This window comes from Erpetoichthys calabaricus, chromosome 15, assembly GCF_900747795.2.
Source record: "Erpetoichthys calabaricus chromosome 15, fErpCal1.3, whole genome shotgun sequence".
NCBI lineage: Eukaryota > Metazoa > Chordata > Cladistia > Polypteriformes > Polypteridae > Erpetoichthys > Erpetoichthys calabaricus.
The window spans coordinates 76440223-76460882 of record NC_041408.2 but is presented as its reverse complement, the minus strand read 5'-3'; the positions used below and the strand labels follow the sequence as shown (position 1 = coordinate 76460882).

General features: G+C 39.1%; 1 protein-coding gene across 1 annotated transcript in view; it reads left to right on the top strand.

Moving 5' to 3' along the window:
• capn8 (calpain 8) overlaps nt 1–19377 on the top strand; it is a 74538-nt gene extending 55161 nt beyond the window's left edge. Inside the window, exons 12-21 of the mRNA XM_028820864.2 lie at nt 2486–2697; nt 4331–4367; nt 5236–5301; nt 5914–5971; nt 6077–6141; nt 7261–7329; nt 8402–8480; nt 8774–8890; nt 15836–15894; nt 18380–19377. Coding sequence (XP_028676697.1) covers nt 2486–2697; nt 4331–4367; nt 5236–5301; nt 5914–5971; nt 6077–6141; nt 7261–7329; nt 8402–8480; nt 8774–8890; nt 15836–15894; nt 18380–18403 — 786 coding nt within the window. The 3' untranslated portion in view covers nt 18404–19377. The remainder of the gene's footprint in view (nt 1–2485; nt 2698–4330; nt 4368–5235; nt 5302–5913; nt 5972–6076; nt 6142–7260; nt 7330–8401; nt 8481–8773; nt 8891–15835; nt 15895–18379) is intronic.
• Nucleotides 19378–20660: the final 1283 nt, after the last annotated feature.

Genomic DNA, 20660 nt, shown 5'->3' with positions numbered 1-20660 from the left:
CAAAAACACAATGACATTAGAAAGGCAAAACATATTGCATTACCTAGTTTTATTGTAACACATGATAGAGTTTTTCCTTATATTTACAATTCACTAATGTTTATCCATCCATCCATCCATTTTCCAACCCTCTGAATCCAAACACAGGGTCACGGGGGTCTGCTGGAGCCAGTCCCAGCCAACACAGGGCACAAGGCAGGAACCAATCCCGGGCAGGGTGCCAACCCACCGCAGGACACACACAAACACACCCACACACCACAGGGCCAATTTAGAATCGCCAATCCACCTAACCTGCATGTCTTTGGACTGTGGGAGGAAACCCACACAGACACGGGGAGAACATGCAAACTCCACGCAGGGAGGACCCGGGAAGTGAACCCAGGTCCCCAGGTCTCCCAACTGCGAGCAGGAGCGCTACCCACTGCGCCACCGTGCCGCTCAATGTTTATCCTTACATTGTAAATATATTTTAAAGCAGGGCAAATAACAAATGAGTGCTGCCCTGATGATACCTGAATGCCTTTACTAGAAACGTCTGAAGTCTAGTCAACCATTTATTTTCCACACTCACCTCTGCAAAGCAAATGAATGACAAACTCAGTACTAAATTTGTCAAGGGGGCATGAAGTTTCGGATGGAATGAATGATTATCTTTTGTTATAACTAATAGCATTTTAGTGCACAAATCAGTAACAAGGTGACTACTGTTTTAAACTGAGATGCTAGATATTGCAACAGTTAATTCATTGCCAAGATTTTTAACAGTTAGTATGCTTTTATATTTGGTTTTAGTAGTTTTAATTAGTGAAAATATGTTCTTACAAGGGTGGCACGGTGGCGCAGTGGGTAGTGCTGCCTCACAGTTGGGTGATCTGGGGACCTGGGTTTGCTTCCCAGGTCCTCCCTTTGTGGAGTTTGCATGTTCTCCCCGTGTCTGCGTGGGTTTCCTCCGGGTGCTCCGGTTTCCTCCCACAGTCCAAAGACATGCAGGTTAGGTGGATTGGTGATTCTAAATTGGCCCTAGTGTGTGCTTGGTGTGTGGGTGTGTTTGTGTTCGTCCTGCGGTGGGTTGGCACCCTGCCCGGGATTGGTTCCTGCCTTGTGCCCTGTGTTGGCTGGGATTGGCTCCAGCAGACCCCCGTGACCCTGTGTTCGGATTCAGCGGGTTGGAAAATGGATGGATGGATGTTCTTACAATTGATAATAATGGCAAAATTATTTGGTAAGTAATACCAAATAATGATACCATGCACACAGCATGCCTGCTAAGACTTTGGACCAAATCCTGAGTAATGCACTGTCTCTAGAAATCTAACAAAGAAACTTTGGTAAAGTTATTTTTAGGTTTACTTTTGCAGTGTAGTTCAATAAGACAGAAAATTCCAAGCCCCAAACCCAAAACACGAAACAGAAAGTCAAGATCAAAAGGAGCAGAGCCAAAAGTTAAACACTGTAAAAACTAAAGTAAATGCTTTTGTAAAAATTGAGAATTTTGCACAAATTGGAAATACTGTACAAAACACTAATACAGTATACCATTGCAATGATGAATCATGGGCTGTGGGCTTCCAGTCAACCCAGCATAGTAACCAAGCCAGAAACCATAAACAAATGAGCACAAAAGGGCAACCCAGAATGTGATAACAGACAGCAAGACATAAATTAATTTCAATTTTAACTTTGTCAAAACAAAACCAAAAGTATAATAAATGACATAAGTGAATTCTCCATAAACAAAAACACTATGTTGAGAAACAACACATGCAATCAACCAAAAAAGAGTGCAAAATAAAATAAAAATGTAATCTTGACAGCTACTGATTCTTTTCTATCTTTTGGCTTTGTCTGCCACATTAACTTAGTGAGATCTGACACAGGCTGTCTGACCACTCTTCTGGATTTCCCCTTAAAAGCCCCCTGCAAGTCCAAACTAAATCTTTGGCACAAGCATAACACCACCCTGTGACCAAAAATAACAGACTAGTGAACATTTCACTTGTTCTTACCTGATGACCCTCCTCATTGTTCAAGCTATAATACACTGGAAAGCAAACTGGAAAAAAATTTGTTTTAAAGTAAAATGATCACTAAGAGCTAGCTACACACAATCGCTATGGGGATGTACGTGTAATTTCACAACTGGGAGTGCTGCAAACTCACCTTCAAGATGACAGACATACAATACACACGAAGTATCCTGACCTACCAAAATAAACAGAGCAACATTTACCAACATGAAGTAAAGTTGCAAACACTTTTTACTGTATAATTAAGAAAAATAACAATGTAAACAACAGGAAAGTCATTCAGGTCAAAGAACACTAAAAAGACAAAAACAAAATGTATGCCATAAAACCACTTATGGATGTAAATATCAGATCTGAAATTCAGTAAATAACTATAGTTGATATGTGTTTTTGCTTGCTTGAAATATTATAGCAAAATTGAAAATGATTTGTAACTTTTCCAATTATTAATGTAGTTCAAGGGTTGCTCAAACGTTCATTTGGGAGCAGATGTCCTCTTAAGGCAGAAGGCTGTAGCCATGAGCAGCGCATTCATCAACCTACGAGAGCAGTGTGACCGTTTTAAGCTTCCTCCAGGAGAGTATATTGTTGTACCATCGACATTTGAGCCACACAAAAATGGCAACTTCGTTCTTCGATTCTGTTTTGAAAAGAATGCTGTTGCAAGGTAAGGACGAAAATAAGATTAACTCTGACGTATCATTATATTGCAGTTATTTAAATTACAAATGAGTAGAACTTGTTTTTATGAGTGATTTTCATATAGGCAGGTGGAAAGTGTCCCTTTAAATGCAACAAGTCATGTTACACACTTGATAAGTTCTTTTATTTGTAGAGTAGAATTTTTTTTATAGGTTAATAGGCTCATTACTGTCGCATGTACAGAGTACAGTGAAATTCTTATTTGCGTGTGTTAATCAACTTGCAAACCATCTCTGATCAGTGACTAGAACTACTGTTCTCTTAGTTTATTTTCCTGTCCATTTGCTCCTACTGTGAATTTTTAAACAATCAAAAACAAAAATAAGGGGATAGCAAGACATAAGACAATAGTTCTCAAAATGACGGCATCTCATCCTGCCAGATATAGAAGTCCACCTCTTTATTATCAGGGTCCAGGATGTTCGTTCTGATGTTCTATAAAAAATTTAATTCTTACTTCGAGGATAAGTTCAGAACTGTTTTAAAATATGGCAAGACCTAATTAATAACATTTTAGATTAAGCTTTTATATTGGGGAAACAATATTCTCCTTTTAAAGAATTGCTCTTGTTGGCTGTCCTGTCTTACTCTCAGGTGGGGATTGATTTTAGGTTTGCTAAGTCTGACTCGATTGTACGTAATGTTACTTTCTTTTTTGTTAACATAAGTCTCGATTGTATGGAATGTTAAATTCTTTAAATAAAATCTACAAAAAAAAAAAGTATCAGCGTCCAGAATGAACACCCACTTATGGAAGAACATAAATATATATGGGCTGTGGGGAACACAGACAGGTAGACAAGATGGTTTCACCACACACACATTTATTATACATTATGTACAAGTAATAGTGAGCACAAACCCAGTGCCGCAGCACCAATCACCCCTCAAGTCCTTGGCCACAACACAATACCTTCTCACAGTCTCTGGTCCGCCTCCACTCCTCTCCACCAAGCCTCGTCCACTTCCATCCGAATCTTGTCATTGACCAGAGGTGAGGCGGCCTCTTTTATACACCCCGGATGTACTCCAGGTGCATCCTGAGGAGCTTCTGTAGCCACACCCCTGTGTGGCGGAAGCTCTGGCGCTGTATCCAGAAGTCCTCCGGGTGTCCCCAATCCTCTTCCCCCCAGCACTTCCGGGTGTGGCGGAAGCGCTGAGGTCCAGGGCTCCCAAGGCATCGGGACGCCCCCTGGCGGTGACCACGGGCCCCTACAGGGTTGAGCTTCCCAAGCTCTGTACCCATGGCCCCCAAAGCAACCAGGGCGGGCGCCCCCTTGTGTTCTGGAGGAGGCACAAGCCCTCCTCCGGTCCTCCTGGGCATCCTGGCCGGGCATGAACCCCAGCCGGGTACCACAGGGCCTGAACAAGAAGGGCGATAGAAGTAGCATCGCAGTTCACCTGTCGTAGAACTGTATCCTAGGATCACCAACCACTCTGAAAATGTGTGGGATGAGATTTTTGTGCTCTAAAAAATGTGGCTACTTTTCTAATAGTTATAAACAGTCATATCACTTCACCATGTAATTTTAGATATCAGTACTTTTCTTAACTGAAAGTGTGAAGTCTAAATTATCTCTCTGCTCCTTTTCTTTTAGCCGAATGGAACATCCTATTGATGCTAAAATCTTTGAGGTATAATGCATTTTTTATGAATTACATCTTTTAAGATTAGGTTTTATACATTTTCTATACTATCAGTTAATATTTACAGAGTTGATTATTGGTGTAAGTCATTCTCACTCATAAATATTTCCAAAAATTATTTGTGATGTAAAAAGTTAAATACATCTCAATGAATCAGTGAATGCCAATCAAGCTACGTGGTGATGGGCTGTGAGCACAGGTCCCATTAGAGGACTTCGGGCCCTCATGCCACTATCATTGAGTCAGTTTGGTCAGAAGCATTCAAACCAGTATCCAGCTGGAGGTCATTTTGTAGGGCTGTGGCTAGAGGAGCACAAAGGAGCAGATACTGGTCCTGCTGCTGGGTTGATGCCCTTCTATGGCCCTGTCCAGCTCTCCTTGTGTAATGTTCTGTCTCCTGGTATCTCCACCATGCTCTTCAGACCTTCTTGCAATGGGCACTTATGGATGTGCCATTTTGGAGGAGCTGGACTACCAGTGCAACCTAAATTGGCTGCAGGTATCGCCTCATGCTACCAGTAGTGACAAGGACACTAGCGCAATGAACAACTAGAGAAGAGTCAGTCAGGAAGGATAAGGAGAGAGCAATTGGGGGATATCTTGATGTTGCCTCTCCAGAGCACCTGTTGTCACTTTCATTTGCACCAAAGCAGGTGAAGCTAATTCACAATCACTTCTGCTTCTTATTTGGATAGATTGATATCCCTGAAGCTTAATTGACTTGATGTTAGACTTGTAAGACTGTAATGGTTAAGTGTTCCCTTAATTGTTTTGAGAAGTGTATATCATTTCAAATGGGAGTGAAACTGTAATGGTGAAACATTTGCAAAATACATTTCTGTGTTCTTTCTCCTAGCCTGAAATTACAGAACGTGAAATTGATCCCCATTTCAGACAGCTGTTCATGCAAGTAGCAGGCAAAGTAAGTGTTGTGTTTCCATCACTAGTATCGCACTTTCTCTTTGAAAAGTCAGGAACTGCATTTCCCATTTCATGATGTAAAAATGTACTTCTCTTGCATGAATAGCCTTTAAGACAAGAAAGAATTTAGCTTATGTCACTTTCGTAAAATGTTGGGGGTAATCTTAATTTTGTAACTTTAATGAGCCTTAAAGCACTTGCAAAGCAGTAGTCATAATTTCATGCCAGAAAAATCAGAGAGTGACTAAAAGCTGAACAGATTTATTTAAAATAGTTTGCTGAATACTTTAATTTCAAGTCTTTATTCTAGTGAAAATAAAATCCACTCTGACATCTTAATAGCTACTGTGTGAAGAAAAGAGAGCTCTAACTTGTTGACACTTTTGACATTTTACTTTTTATCTACAGACTAAATCAAGGATGGCCATAAGTTCAATGAAGGAATTTTAATTTTAAAAACACTTAAGAAAGTCCAAAATTCACACTGATAATGTTAACAATCATTTTAATAGCACACATGATGATGTAGCTTTTGATAAACTGTTGTAGATGAACTTCCATCTCTTCTTTGATTATTGATTACACCTATATATTTATTTGTTTTCCGTGACAGGATTCAGAAATCACTGTATTTGAGCTGATTCAGATTTTGAACCAAGTTACTAAACAACGTAAGAAGTTCTATACTGGCTTTTGTTTTTTTTCTGTAATGATTATGCATGCTTGGGGTTAATATGAACACATACCATGCTTTAACACCAAATATTGTGTTCCAGGAGCTGACATCAAGTGTGATGGCTTCACACTCGAAACATGTCGAAACATAATCAGTCTTCTGGATGTATCCTTTAGTTTTTAACATTCATTTTGTATTACTGGCATTTCTATTTATTAACATAACCATTCATACCCTAATGTAGCCAAAATCCACTTAATTCCACATGTGTTCACAGATGGCTGGAGTCTGGCGGCATCATACACAAAGCATTGGTTTAATCACATGTGCACCAGATTACAGGATACCCAAAATAACAACTGACTCTTGATGTTGAAGTATCCCAGATTAAATAATATCTATCATTTACCCCAAGAGACAGAAGGTGGTTTTGTGGTTTGAAGTGAAAATTAAGACATTATCATGTAATATTATCAGACAGAACAAAACTAGATGTGCACCTAGAAAAGAATAGTCTAAATGCGCTTTTTTATTGCATAACTTGAATGTGTCAGGAACTGGCTGGAGCTCTGCATCTAGTCACTCCTTCTACGTGCCTTCTGCCCTCACCACACTCGCAAAATAACCAAAGCAGAACTTCTGGTGGTGGCATTGCTCAAGCATTTGTGCCAGCCAGCTTTCAGGCTCCCTTCAATGTGTTGCTTTTTAGCAATGTCCCAGTGTATTTTAGGATCTTGCTTTGTCATTTGGACTTAGAGCTTCTTGTCTGTTGTCTTTGATATTTTTGGATCTGTAGGCTTTAATGTGCTGCCTGATTTTTTGAACTGTACTAATTCTTGCTCTTTTGAATTTTGCCACTTTTTCTATAGTCCTTTTGTGTATGACCGAGAACCTATTTTACTGGACTTGTTTAAATAAACGTTGTTTTACTTACCACCAACGATTCACCAATCAAAACAGAGGACTCACTAGAGACCACCCTCTCAGCTTAAACAGTCAAGACTGGCACCTTCTCACAGTTTTCATTTGAAGGAAACTTTCATGTTGTGTCCATTGTCACTGAAATAAGTAAATGAAGAAATAATTAAATAGATTCATAAAGAGTTATGCTCACGTATCTTTCTGTTTTATTTATATATTGTCACATTTCACAATATATGTATTTGTTTGCTTATTTATTTATTTAATTTTGTCAGAGATATTCCATCATAGACTGCATCAGCAAGCAAATAACCGCAGTTTGTAATATTTGATTTACATACCATTTTCTTTAACAGTATTTAGAAAGATGGAAATGGCACCCTAGGACTGGTGGAATTTACTATTCTTTGGGAGAAGCTTAGGATCTATCTGGTAAAGTTTATTATTTCCATGTTTGTTTTTGTGCAACTAGACAACTGTTTTAATGTAGTAGAATAATTTCTATTTGCATTTCCAGGTGTTCCTTCTAGTGGTATTCTGAGTTTTAACTTCCATACTTAAATTTAGATTACCAACTTGAAATAAAAACAGATTGAAGTCATAATATGTTTCATTAAAGTAAGTAAAAGTTGCAGTTCACTATACATCATGAACAAATGAAATTAATAGATCCAATTGTAATATAGTGTATATATATATATATATATATATATATATATATATATATATATATATATATATATATATATATATATATATAGGTGACATTTCAGTTTTGTATTTTTAATAAATTTGTATTAAAATTCTAAAATTCGTGTGATGCCCCGGGTTGCCTGCAGCCTTGGCATCATCCATTTCCCAGGGCATCAATAGTCATGACTGGGATGGACAACAAGCCCATGTGCGTCCCTCTCTCCCTCCGTCCCCACTCACCCATCGCGTCTTCACAGTGGGGCCAAGATGTCAGCAAGCATAATCCCCACTCCGGCTCTCATCCCCGCCACCTCTGGAGCCGGTCTCCATTGCCCTTCCACCTGTCTTCGGTTCAGCAGCACCCCTGGAGCACTTGACCACTCCTGTTCCATATTCCTAAGCAGCAGCGACCTGCCCATGGACTGCCATTTCTCAGCCTGCTGCCTTCGATCCACTACACTGGCTCACACTCCCGATGCAATCTCACCTTTCCAAATTGTCTCCCCTGTTGTCTTTCTTTCTCAATCTTCGTTATTTTTTTATTTGTCCTACTCGGAGTCTGTAGTACTCTGTGGATGGAGGTGCTTTGCTTACTGGCCAGCAGAGTGTCAGTGAGGAGCAGCTTTACCACAATCCTGTTTTCCTTTTGTTATTCTGTAGCACTGAGAATTGCTTGATTAGAGTAAAATAAATTTAAACCAATTTTAGTATAAGACTGCAGTATAACAAAATGTGAAGGTGTCTACATACTTTCTAAATGCACTGTATATTGAAAAATGAGAAGTTAGTGCTTACTTTTTTAATTTTTCAGGAAATCTTTAAAAAATTTGATACTGATGGATCTGGTACCATGAGTTCTCATGAAATGAGAGGGGCAGTACTGGAAGCAGGTATGACTGAGTATCCTTAGAACCCAAACTCTCCTGAGACATTGACATCTGTGTTTGTGGCACTTTCATATTAGCCATAAGAGTGGTAATTATAGAACCAGTGATATCAGAGTGTTAACTTTGTATTTATGTACAACTGGAAAAAAGTTTTTTAGTTTTTTATTTTAAATCCAACCATATCTGACTCAAAAAAATTCATTTTTATATTTCAAATGGTAAACATTTGAGCACTTCAATATATCTTTTACTTTTCTCCGGTGTGCTCAGTACATTATTATATTTTACAATTGCAGGTTTCCAGCTCAACAATGAATTAATACAAGCTGTTGTTCATCGGTTTTCGGATGACACTTTTTCCGTTGACTTTGACAGTTTTGTGGGATGTCTTATTCGTCTGGAGATGCTTTTCAGTAAGATATTTTTAACTTAACTATGGCTCTTTCTGAAGGCTAAAGCGAGAGTTGCTGGTTAGTTACAGTTAATAATAGAAAAACAATTCCTAATTCACATCTTAACTTCTTTTTTGAGCAAAGAATAATTTGTGATTTTGTTATAAAGTATTGTGGTACCACTGTAAGAAAAAAAAAATGCATATGGCATTGGCAGCTCACAACCTGCAGCAACTGTCTGACACCAAACCTGGTCTCCCTTGTTGTGATTCATGTGTCCTACTTGTTTTTCACTTTTCTTCAGTGACCATCCCCACACTTTAGAAATTAACTATTTACTGCTGTACAAAAGAGTATGTGTTACCATTCTGTCATTTTCCCTTCTTCATTCATGCATTTTCTAAACCACATGTCCAGCTCAGAGTTGAAAGACGTCATCCTTGCAGCACCAGTTGTAAGATGAGACCAGGAATGGGGTGCCTAAGGTGGCCCCAAGCCACAAATCACAAACGGGAAAAAATTAAAACACAAAGTAAAAATTAAGAGGAAAATGCAAACGAAAACTTAACTTGAACTCAGTGCACACTCACTTACTCACTCATAATGGGCCAATTTCAAGTTGCCAATTTATCAAAAACATATGTCTTTCAGATATAGCAGAATATTCAGAATGCCTAGTTTAGAATCACTGCAACACCCATTTTCCATTCTTACTTAACAAAGTAAAGCTTTCTCTCAGTATAATTAACAGTCTTAATGTTAATCCTGAAATATAATTGTTATTTATCCAAATGAAATTACTATATTAAAAAAAGAAATTCCCAATGTGAGTGTATGAAGAAAGCCATTCAAATTATTTCAGATTAGCTGTGCTGCCCGTCTAAAACTGGTTGAAATCTAAGTAATCAACACAGACCTCAGCATATTCGATGTTAAAACTTGCAGTGTACCATCAATTATTTTGTAATGCATGTAGGACTAAAACTAATTGCATTTTTCAATCCAATAGATTGTGCATCACAAATATTTGTAGAATTAAAACACATTGCACATTTCATTCCAACAGATGGCGCATCACAAACATTAGCACTACTTTCACGAATCCCATATCAAATGGCATATAACAGAGACATAGCCCAGATGGACAGACAGGTACCCAGACACTTGTCCGTTATTAAATTGGATAGTTTTTTTCTCAGTCAGAATATTGCATTAATTTTTGTTTATCTTTATATTCCATCCATCCATCCATTTTCCAACCCGCTGAATCCGAACACAGGGTCACGGGGGTCTGCTGGAGCCAATCCCAGCCAACACAGAGCACAAGGCAGGAACCAATCCCGGGCAGGGTGCCAACCCACCACAGTTATCTTTATATTGCACACTTCAATTTACAAGCACATAAATACTGCACAGATTTACAAATATAGAACTGTTAATACAAAATAGACGGATTAGTGGAACAGTGCTTAGTGGTGCTGCCTAACAGCCCCATTTTTTGGATGAAAATGCTGCTCTGAGCACTATCTGTGAGGAGTTCACACATTCCCTTCATGCCAACATGAGTTTACATAATTGTAACTACTCCAATTTTCCTTAAATATGTGTATATTAGGGTAATTGTTGACTAAAACATAAAATGCTTAAAAGAAAAAGACCTTGTAATATAAAGTATATCTAGCTATTTAAAGTGTGCAAAGAAGTAAACATATCCCTGTATATTGTTTATTTTCACAGTCTATTTTTAAATTGTGTTCTTAATGTGTAATCATCCTTATTCAGTCATACAGGGTCAATTAATTTAAAATCTTTGTGACGTGGAAGGAAAATCAAAATACCAGGAGAAAAATACAATGTAGCCTCATTTTGTGACTATGTGGGGAGAATGTGCAGACCCCACACAATCAGTCAGTGGGTCAGAATTAGAACTCGGTGGAGTTGTTTTCTTTGAGTAAAGCTCCTCACAGTAACCCTGGGGTAGGCAGAGGTGATAATTCAGTAGTAAGTTGTACATGATATTTTAGGTCTACTATATATGCAGTATGTACATTTCTGCTATTTATTAAAATTTGTATACAGTTTGGTATGAAAATGAGACACTTCATATGCTATAAATTAAAATACTGTACTGTGTATTCATTTTTTAATTCACTACTGTTTATCTGTGCAACTTCTAGAAAAATGTAAGGTAACATTCTATATCAGCCAACTGGTGAGAAAAATTCTGCTGCATTTTCAAAAGTTAGCTGATTTTTAATATTTCATTAAGGAGAGAAAAGTATGTGATAGAGGGTCTAAACTCAGCAAGCTTTAGTAATCTGAAACTTTTATGTAAATGTAAACCAGATTTTTAACTGAACTGGCACAAACTTTAAATTTAAAATGCAGTTAACTAAATACTGAGATTCCAAAGGTAGAAAATACAATTATCGGTTTGTTTACATTTTGTTTCTGGTGGAAAATGCTTGAGTCCTTCCATGAAAACAAATTTTTTCAAATAATGTTTTGCTTGTATACAGTATAAGGCCTTTTTTGTACAATATTTACATATCAGCAACTGCTTTCCAATGCCAGGAATTCACTTTCTGCAAATGAAAAGATGCATTTGTTGTAATAATGAAAGTGTGGCCACACTCTTGACTTTCTCTTTAGTCATTAACAATTTTTGAGACACTTTTTATAGTTAAGACCATCAAAATGCTTTTCTACAAAACATTACCTATTTGAATCTTTTGATTTTTTTTTACCAAGCCAAGGGTATTATTTTTTATTATTCACTTGTGTTATTCTTTTTTAAAATTTCTTTAGGCAGCCTAGCCAGATTTCTCTCCCTTCAGCTCTCAGCATCTGCCTCTAGTGAAATTTGTGGAAAAAAATTAGACATGGGGTCACATACTCATTAGGATAAAGTGTTTTGATATGCTGTCCATATTAAATTATACCATTCATCTTAAGGAAATAGCATAAATGGTTAATAAATGTCAGAAACCTGTTCAGGTATATCAGGAAACCAGATAAAGGTCAAGTGAACAACAAAGACAAAGATGTCATACACAAAATGTAGTGAAAGATGACTAAGAAATCAGAAGATGGACAGTTATTACATACACAGAAATTTCAAGGGTGGTAGCTCAATCCAAAGGGTAAAGGAATAAGAGGAAGGGGTTGGGAGCATGCGCTGATTACAGCACGTTGCTGCACCCACCAAATGGTAAACCACCCACATTGAGATCCGAGTGCAGCTGTGCAACGTGCTGGAGTGCCAATCTTGCCACCAACCTCCGGGTTTCCCTGCAAGTTGGGCTGTATGCAGATTAACGTCATACCCAGGATGGAGCAATTGCAGGTTAAGGGCCGTGCTCAAGGGCCCAACGGAGTAGTGTCACTTTTGCCGTTTATGGGAATAAGAATAGACTTTTATTTCATATTGATCTTTTGGGTGTTAACCAACGACCCAAACATAGTAAATGTATGCATAGTAGTTTATAAAATGAACCTCTATTCTTTTTATTCTTTGGCCATTCTGATCAATGCTCCCTGTTCGAGCATTAGCTGAAGATTAATAAATGATGAAATGAATGGCTTTTCTCCTGGCTGATTACTGACCAAAAGGTTTGATCAGACTTGTCTCATTAGAGGATAAGTTTCTTTTTCTTATTTAAGATGTTTATTTCTACCACAAACTATATATATATAGAAGTTTCGCCTCTGATACATGCATGTATCACTCAAATAGATTAAAATGGTTCTTTTTATGTGTAGTTCCTAGCTGGTATGGTAATAAGCTGCCAACCTTCATCTGAACTGGTGACTCCCTCAGTGTGTTTCATGACATTCTTGCTCTGTGAATATCTTTATAATTGATTATACTTTTAATACCAGGCTAAGTGAAAATTCTTGTTCAGTCTTGTTCAAAGCTCTACACTTGTGATAAACAATTTTTGTAGCCTTGTCCTATGACACTAATTCCAGAACAGTCCCCCAGACTGAGCTTGCTTGACTATGTTCCCTTCTTTCGTAAGTCGTGGTGGATAAAAGCATCTTCTAAGTGAATCCTTGATATGTAAGAGAGCTTGTCACATTATCATCATCTTCTTCTTTCGGCTGCTCCCGTTAGGGGTTGCCACAGTGGATCATCTTCTTCCATATCTTCCTGTCCTCTGCATCTTGTTCTGTTACACTCATCACCTGCATGTCCTCTCTCACTACATCCATAAACCTCCTCTTAAGCCTTCCTCTTTTCCTCTTACCTGGCAGCTCTATCCTTAACATCCTTTTCTCAATATACCCAGCATCTCTCCTCTGCACATGTCCAAACCAACGCAATCTCGCCTCTCTGACTTTGTCTCCCAACCGTCCAACTTGAGCTGACCCTCTAATGTCCTCATTTCTAATCCTATCCATCCTCTTCACACCCAATGCAAATCTTAACATCTTTAACTCTGCTACCTCCAGCTCTGTCTCCTGCTTTCTGGCCAGTGCCACCGTCTCCAACCCATATAACATAGCTGGTCTCACTACCGTACTGTAGACCTTCCCTTTCACTCTTGCTGATACCCGTCTGTCACAAATTACTCCTGACACTCTTCTCCACCCATTCCACCCTGCCTGCACTCTCTTTTCACCTCTCTTCCACAATCCTCATTACTCTGTACTGTTGATCCCAAGTATTTAAACTCATCCACCTTCGCCAACTCTACTCCCTGCATTCTGACCATCAACTCTTGCATACTTCTCTGCCACTCCCGACTTCCTCATACAATACCACAGCTCCTCTCGAGGCACTCTGTCATATGCTTTCTCCAGGACCACAAAGATATAATGCAACTCCTTCTGGCCTTCTCTATACTTCTCCATCAACATCCTCAGAGCAAACATCGCATCTGTGGTGCTCTTTCTTGGCATGAAACCATGCTCACTAATCATCACCTCACTTTTTAACCTAGCTTCCACTACTCTTTCCCATAACTTCATGCTGTGGCTCATCAATTTTATCCCCCTGTAGTTACTACAGTCCTGCACACCCCCTTATTCTTAAATATCGGCACCTTCCAAGATTCCATTAAACAATCTGGTTAAAAACTCCACTGCCATCTCTCCTAAACACCTTCATGCTTCCACATGTATGTCATCTGGACCAACGGCCTTTCCATTTTTCATCCTCTTTATAGCTGTCCTTACTTCCTCCTAGCTAATCCGTTGCACTTCCTGATTCGCTATCTCCACATCATCCAACCTTCTCTCTCTCTTGTTCTCTTCATTCATCAGCCTCTCAAAGTACTCTTTCCATCTGCTCAACACACTCTCCTTGCTTGTGAGTACGTTTCCATCTTTATCCTTTGTCACCCTAACCTGCTGCGCATCTTTCCCAGCTCGGTCCCTCTGTCTAGCCAATCGGTACAGGTCCTTTTCTCCCTCCTTAGTGTCCAACCTCTCATACAACTCATCATACGCCTTTTCTTTAGCCTTTGCCACCTCTCTCTTCACCATGCGCCTTATCTCCTTGAACTCCTGTCTACTTTCTGCATCTCTCTGACTATCCCACTTCCTTCTTTGCCATCCTCAACCTCTGTATACTCTCCTGTATTTCCTCATTCCACCACCAGGTTTCCTTTTCCTCCTTCCTCTGTCCAGATGTCACGCCAAGCACCCTTCTTGCTGTCATCTGTACTACATCTGCTGTAGTTTCCCAGCTGTCTGGTAATTCTTCACTGCCACCCAGTGCCTGTCTCACTTCCTGCCTAAACTCAACCTTGCAGTCTTCCTTTTTCAACGTCCACCATTTGATCCTTGGCTCTGCCCTCACTCTCTTCCTCTTCTCGATCTCCAACGTCATCCTACAGACCACCATCCTATGCTGCTTAACTACACTTTCCCCTGCCACCACTTTGCAGTCTTCAATCTCCTTCAGATTGATTCTTCTGCAAAGGATGTAATTCACCTGTGTGCATCTTCCTCCACTCTTGTACGTCACCCTATGTTCCTCCCTCTTCTTAAAATACGTATTCACCACAGCCATGTCCATCCTTTTGGCAAAGTCCACTATCATCTGACCTTCTTCATTCCTCTCCTTGACACCATACCTACCCATCACCTCCTCATCTCTTCTGTTCCCTTCACCAACATGTCCATTGAAATCCGCTCCAATCAGCACTTTCTGTCCCTTGGGTACACTGTTCATCACTTCATCCAACTCACTCCAAAATTCTTCTTTCTCATCCATCACACACCCAACGTGCAGGGCATATGCACTAACAACATTCATCATCACACCTCCAATTTCCAGCTTCATAATAATCACTCTGCCTGACACTCTTTTCACCTCCAAAACACTCTTGACATACTGTTCCTTCAGAATAACCCCTACCCCATTTCTCCTCCCATCCACACCATGATAGAACAACTTGAATCCCCCTGCGATCCACCTGGCCTTACTCCCCTTCCATTTAGTCTCTTGCAAACACAATATATCAACCTTCCTTCTCTCCATCATATCTGCTAACTCTCTCCCCTTACCAGTCATACTGCCAACATTCAAAGTTCCTACCCTCAGTTCCACTCTCTTTACCTTCCTCCTCTCCGCCTGCCTCTGGACATGTCTCCCCCCTCTTCTTCTCCTTCTCCTTCTTCGGCCAACTGTAGCCCAATTTCCGCCAGCACCCTGTTGGCTAATAGTACTGGTGGCGGTTGTTGTTAACCTGGGGCTCGACTGATCCGGTATGGAAATTTGTATTGTTGTCTGCATATTGATTTGGCAAAGTGTTACACCGGATGCATTTTCTGATGTAACACTCCCCATTTATCCGGGTTTGGGACCGGTACAAAGAAAAACACTGGCTTGTGGATCCCCTGTGGCTGGGTTACTAATGTTTTAATCACTAATGTTTAAGCTGCCACTTAAGTATGAATGCATGTCCCCCTTTTACAGTCTGGTTAAAATTACTTCCTTATTTTCTTTCTTCACAGAAATGTTTAACATAGTAGATACGACTAAAAGTGGAACCATTCAGCTGACCTTGGGGCAGGTAAGTTACTCTTGCTTTTCTATGTTTTATTTTTCATTGTCTATGGATATATTTACTGATCCTGAAAACTACAAAATAACAAAAATAAATATATGGCAAATGAAAAAAGATACAGTAAGCAAGCACAGGGCAGAGATTGGGGTATTGAATTTGAGTTTTCTAAATCAGATAAAATTTGTTGATGGGAGCAAAGGTATATTAAATTCATCCAGTGTATGTATCAGATAGATAGTCAAGAGCTCTTTGCTGCCTTCTGCCCATTGCTGCTAGAACAACTATTATAAATGTAGTGAGAAGTCAAGTAAAATGACACCTTTTATTGGCTAGCTAAAAAGATTACAATATTCAAGCTATCGAAGCAACTCAAGCTCCTTCTTCAGGCAAGATAATCTTGCCTGAAGATGGGGCCTGAGTTGCCTCGAAAGCTTACATATTGTACTCTTTTTAGTTAGCCAATAAAAGGTGTCATTTTGCTTGACTTGTCATAATTACATACATACATATGGTGGCACAGTGGTAGCACTGCTGCCTTACAACAAGGAGACTGGGGTTCATGTCTTGGTTGCTCCCTATGTGGAGATTGCGTGTTCACCCTGTGCACAGGTGGGTGCCCACCTACTGTCCAAAGACATTCCGGTTAGGTGAATTGGCATTGCTAAATTGTCCCTAGTGTGTGTTTGAGTGTGAGCATGTTCACCCAGCACTGGACTGACACTCTGTTCAGAATTTAGATTTAACTGAACCGATCACAGTATGCAAGTTTTTGAGGCAGTGTGATTACAACCTGTCTGAAGAAGGGATCTGAGCTGCCTCAAAAGCTTGCATATTGCAATCTATTCAGTTAACCAATAAAATGTGTCATTTTGCTTGACTTCTGATTAAATCCATAATGGCTAACATGGTACAACACCTTAGTACTACAAGATAAATGAAAAAAACACTAGTATTGCCCCTGTATGTTCGATAGAGTAGCCTCCACTGAGCATGCATCGCAAAGGATTACAGACAGAGTGAATGCTCCAGGAGATTTACAAAGAAGAAAGAAATGAGGCATGGCTATACTGTTGTAATGAAGTAGCTCTTAATAACTCCTCAGTACCTAAGAAGAAAACCACTCCGTTCACCAGAACTCTAGACAGATGAAATGCCCATAAGACTGCTGCTTTGGCCTAGTCATTGCTTGTGTGGATTCCCACACTCATCCACTCACACACACACACACTCACACACACACACACTCACACACACACATTTTCTCCAGTTGCAAGGGAATCCTCCACCAACCTGAAGATGTGCAGGTTAGATAAATGTAGTGTGGTAGTGTAGTCTAATATGCCCTGAGATAAACGGGCATCCCATACTAGATAATTAAAAAGAGCTGTAAAAAAATGATAGATCTAACAAAAAATGTCACTTTCTAAATGTTAAAAAGCCATACGCTTAGCCTGGTCACATAGCCGTTATGATAAATTTTCAGCTTCCACCTGAAAGTGATCAGTATATGAAATAAGTACGGCTAGGATATTATGAGGTGATATTAAATACATTAGTTAGAGCATCATCTTCAAAGCAGCAGAGGACTGGGCTGAAATCACTAAAAATCCTTAACACCGTTTGATTGATTGATTGATAGATAGATAGATAGATAGATACTTTATTAATCCCAATGGGAAATTCACATTCTCCAGCAGCAGCATAATGATACAATAAATAATATTAAATTAAAGAATGATAATAATGCAGGTGAAAAACAGACAATAACTTTGTATAATGTTAAATGTTAACGTTTACCCCCCCCGGGTGGAATTGAAGAGTCGCATAGTTTGGGGGAGGAACGATCTCCTCAATCTTTCAGTGGAGCAGGATGGTGACAGCTGTCTGTCGCTGAAGCTGCTCCTCTGTCTGGAGATGACACTATTTAGTGGATGCAGTGGATTCTCCATAATTGACAGGAGCCTGCTGAGCACCCTTCGCTCTGCCACAGATGTTAAACTGTCCAGCTCCATGCCAACAATAGAGCCTGCCTTCCTCACCAGTTTGTCCAGGCGTGAGGTTTGGGTAGAATTTTCACATTTTTCCTCATAGGCTTTCTTTCGTTCTTCACACAAGCAGTGCCTGGTTCTCAGTAAACCTCCATGTTACCTGTGTCCATTAGAAATATCTGTATTATCGATTCTCTAAAGCCATTTATTCCATTGTAGCGTTGTGAGAAACTTGGGTTTCCCTTGGTTGCATCATTCCCAAGAAGTGAAACATCCAATTCGGAATGGGATGCCAGTCCATCATAGGACATACTGTACTAACTCATGCTGGACCATTTTGAGAGTCAATCTACTTGCTGTGCCATTATACTTTGCACCTTTATAATATGGCTTTACAGTAGTTGGTATTATTCATTGTGCTTAGGACAAGTTATATTATTATCAAGCTGACACGTCTTCATCACTGTTCTGAATGGTCTTCCTGTTCCTTTCTTTTCTTTCAGTGGCTGCTTCTTGGCATGTATTAATTGAAGATTGCAACACCAGCAGCAGAACAAAAAGACCAAGCATTAATGAAGCACAAAGTTAACGGCAACTGATTTCAAAATCCTTTTAACTTTGCCTTATTTTTATGATTAAGACCCAACTCCTACAAATTCACCTAGGTGTGATGCATAAACAGAAATGTAGATAACTAATACAAATTGCAAAAAAATATATATAAACTCCACCAAATGAGAGAATGATGTACTTCATCAATAATATGGTTAAAACAGCATTAACGTATCAAACATTAAATGTAGGAGTTTACCATAATGACAAAAAAAAAAACTTAAGATAAAGGATTGCATCAAGTCACTTAAATTCCATATTATCGTATGTTTATCATCTGGATTTTCTTTTATGTTTGTGCAGACTTTAATATTGAATGGTATTATAAATCCCTTCTTGTATTAAGGTTTTATCAAATTCGATTTGCAGAATTTGCTGAATTGACACTTCTTGCCAAATTAACACGCAATACACCAGATTTGTGCATTATTAAATTTGAAAAAGTGGTCAAATATAAATGTATGCTTAACTACACCTGTGCTGCAGTTCTGTATGGACACACATTATTTTCTGAAACAGATTATTATCATAAAATAATAATTTGGAGAGATTATTTTCTTTGAAATGTTGAAGAAAACTACTAAACACATTTTCTGAATAAAAACATATTAGGATGACTGAGATAAAATGGGCAAGCTTTATTAATAGGAACTGATTTGGGTATTCAGTTGACACACTTCATTTTGGTGGGGAGCACAGAGGAATTGATGTCCCTTTATTTGGTCTGTTCTGTTGACATTAATGGCTTTTTTTAATTTATTTTGATTTGCTGTTGGTGATTTTTGGGCAGTAGAATCAAAGTACTGTTATGCTTAGCCAAAGGGATGTGGAGTCTTTAGAATTCTGGTGTTTGTTGTGTAATCTTAAATAAATATATTTGCTGACTTCACTCTGTGTTTGCTGTTTGTCTGATCAGATGGAAGCGTAAATCTTCACATTTCAATTTGTTCTCTGTAGTGCCTTGTCTCTGTGAGAGCCACTGAAATAGCGTACTGTAAGAACGAAAGAAGTTTTACAAACGAGAGGAGACCTCAAGCTCGCCAGGTTAGCTAATTACTACATTGTGTCATCCAGCTGCTTTTAAAAAGTATTCTCCTTAACAACATCACTACATCATTTATTCTGGATTCTCACAGCACTTTGTGTAAATAAGTGTTTAATTTCTTATATCCTTGACCGCCTATTTTGCACTAGTGTCCTCAAATATGTAATTCACTGTTTAACTGAAAGAATGCTGCTGGATCAATTTTGTGGATGCTTTTGAGAATTTTAAAAAGCAGGACGAGTTCACCATGTAGCCCTTACTACTCAGGACTAAAGAAGTTTAATTCCCAGGACACCCCTTTAGTCTAAGAATGCACTTGGTTGTTCTTCCCTCCACAGCTTTATAAAACTGCTATGTCGTCTTTGCAGCAATTTCGTTAAAACCGCTTGCATCACTCCAGAAGTGATTCCACTAGTGCACCACAGAGCCGAGGCATAATGTCCCTTGATTTAAATTCAGCCTAACTGCATTTTCCTAGAAACAGCCTCCAGTTTCTTCTGGGGAATTCCCAACTGTGCATTGACCATTCCAAAGATACATTTCTTGCAAATGTCCCTTGTTCTCATCCATTTTAAGTGGCTTCTCTTAATCTAGCAGTGCCAGCATTCTAATCTCTTCCTCAACAATCTTCCTACTCTATTCTGAACCCCAAAACCTTGAAGAAGAATCTCATTTCAGTTGCTTTGTTCAGTTCCTTCCAGCACAATGTCTGCCGTAATACCCACTGACTGTTCAATTTCATGATCATGTCTACTTTTACTCATGAACAAGACCCCATGCTAGTTAAACTCCTCCACTTACAGCAGCTGCTCCCTGCTCTTTTGCCTGCACGCTGGCCTTTTTTTTCTAGAAGAGGACTGTACTCTTAGATTTGTAGGTGTTCACTTTCATTTTGACCACGTCATTACCAATGTTGGCCGGAGATCACAGTCAGATGACACAAAAAGGTTAGAATCCTCCTGAACCAGCCTCAGTGTCCCATACTGGATATGAATCAACCCTTTGATATCTCGATCATGGAAATCACAAATACAACAGAGTCATCATGCAACCTTGGTGGAGTGTTTCAGCCAACTTAAATGAATGTGACCAAACACCATATTCCTGAACTGAGCACCATGAATGCA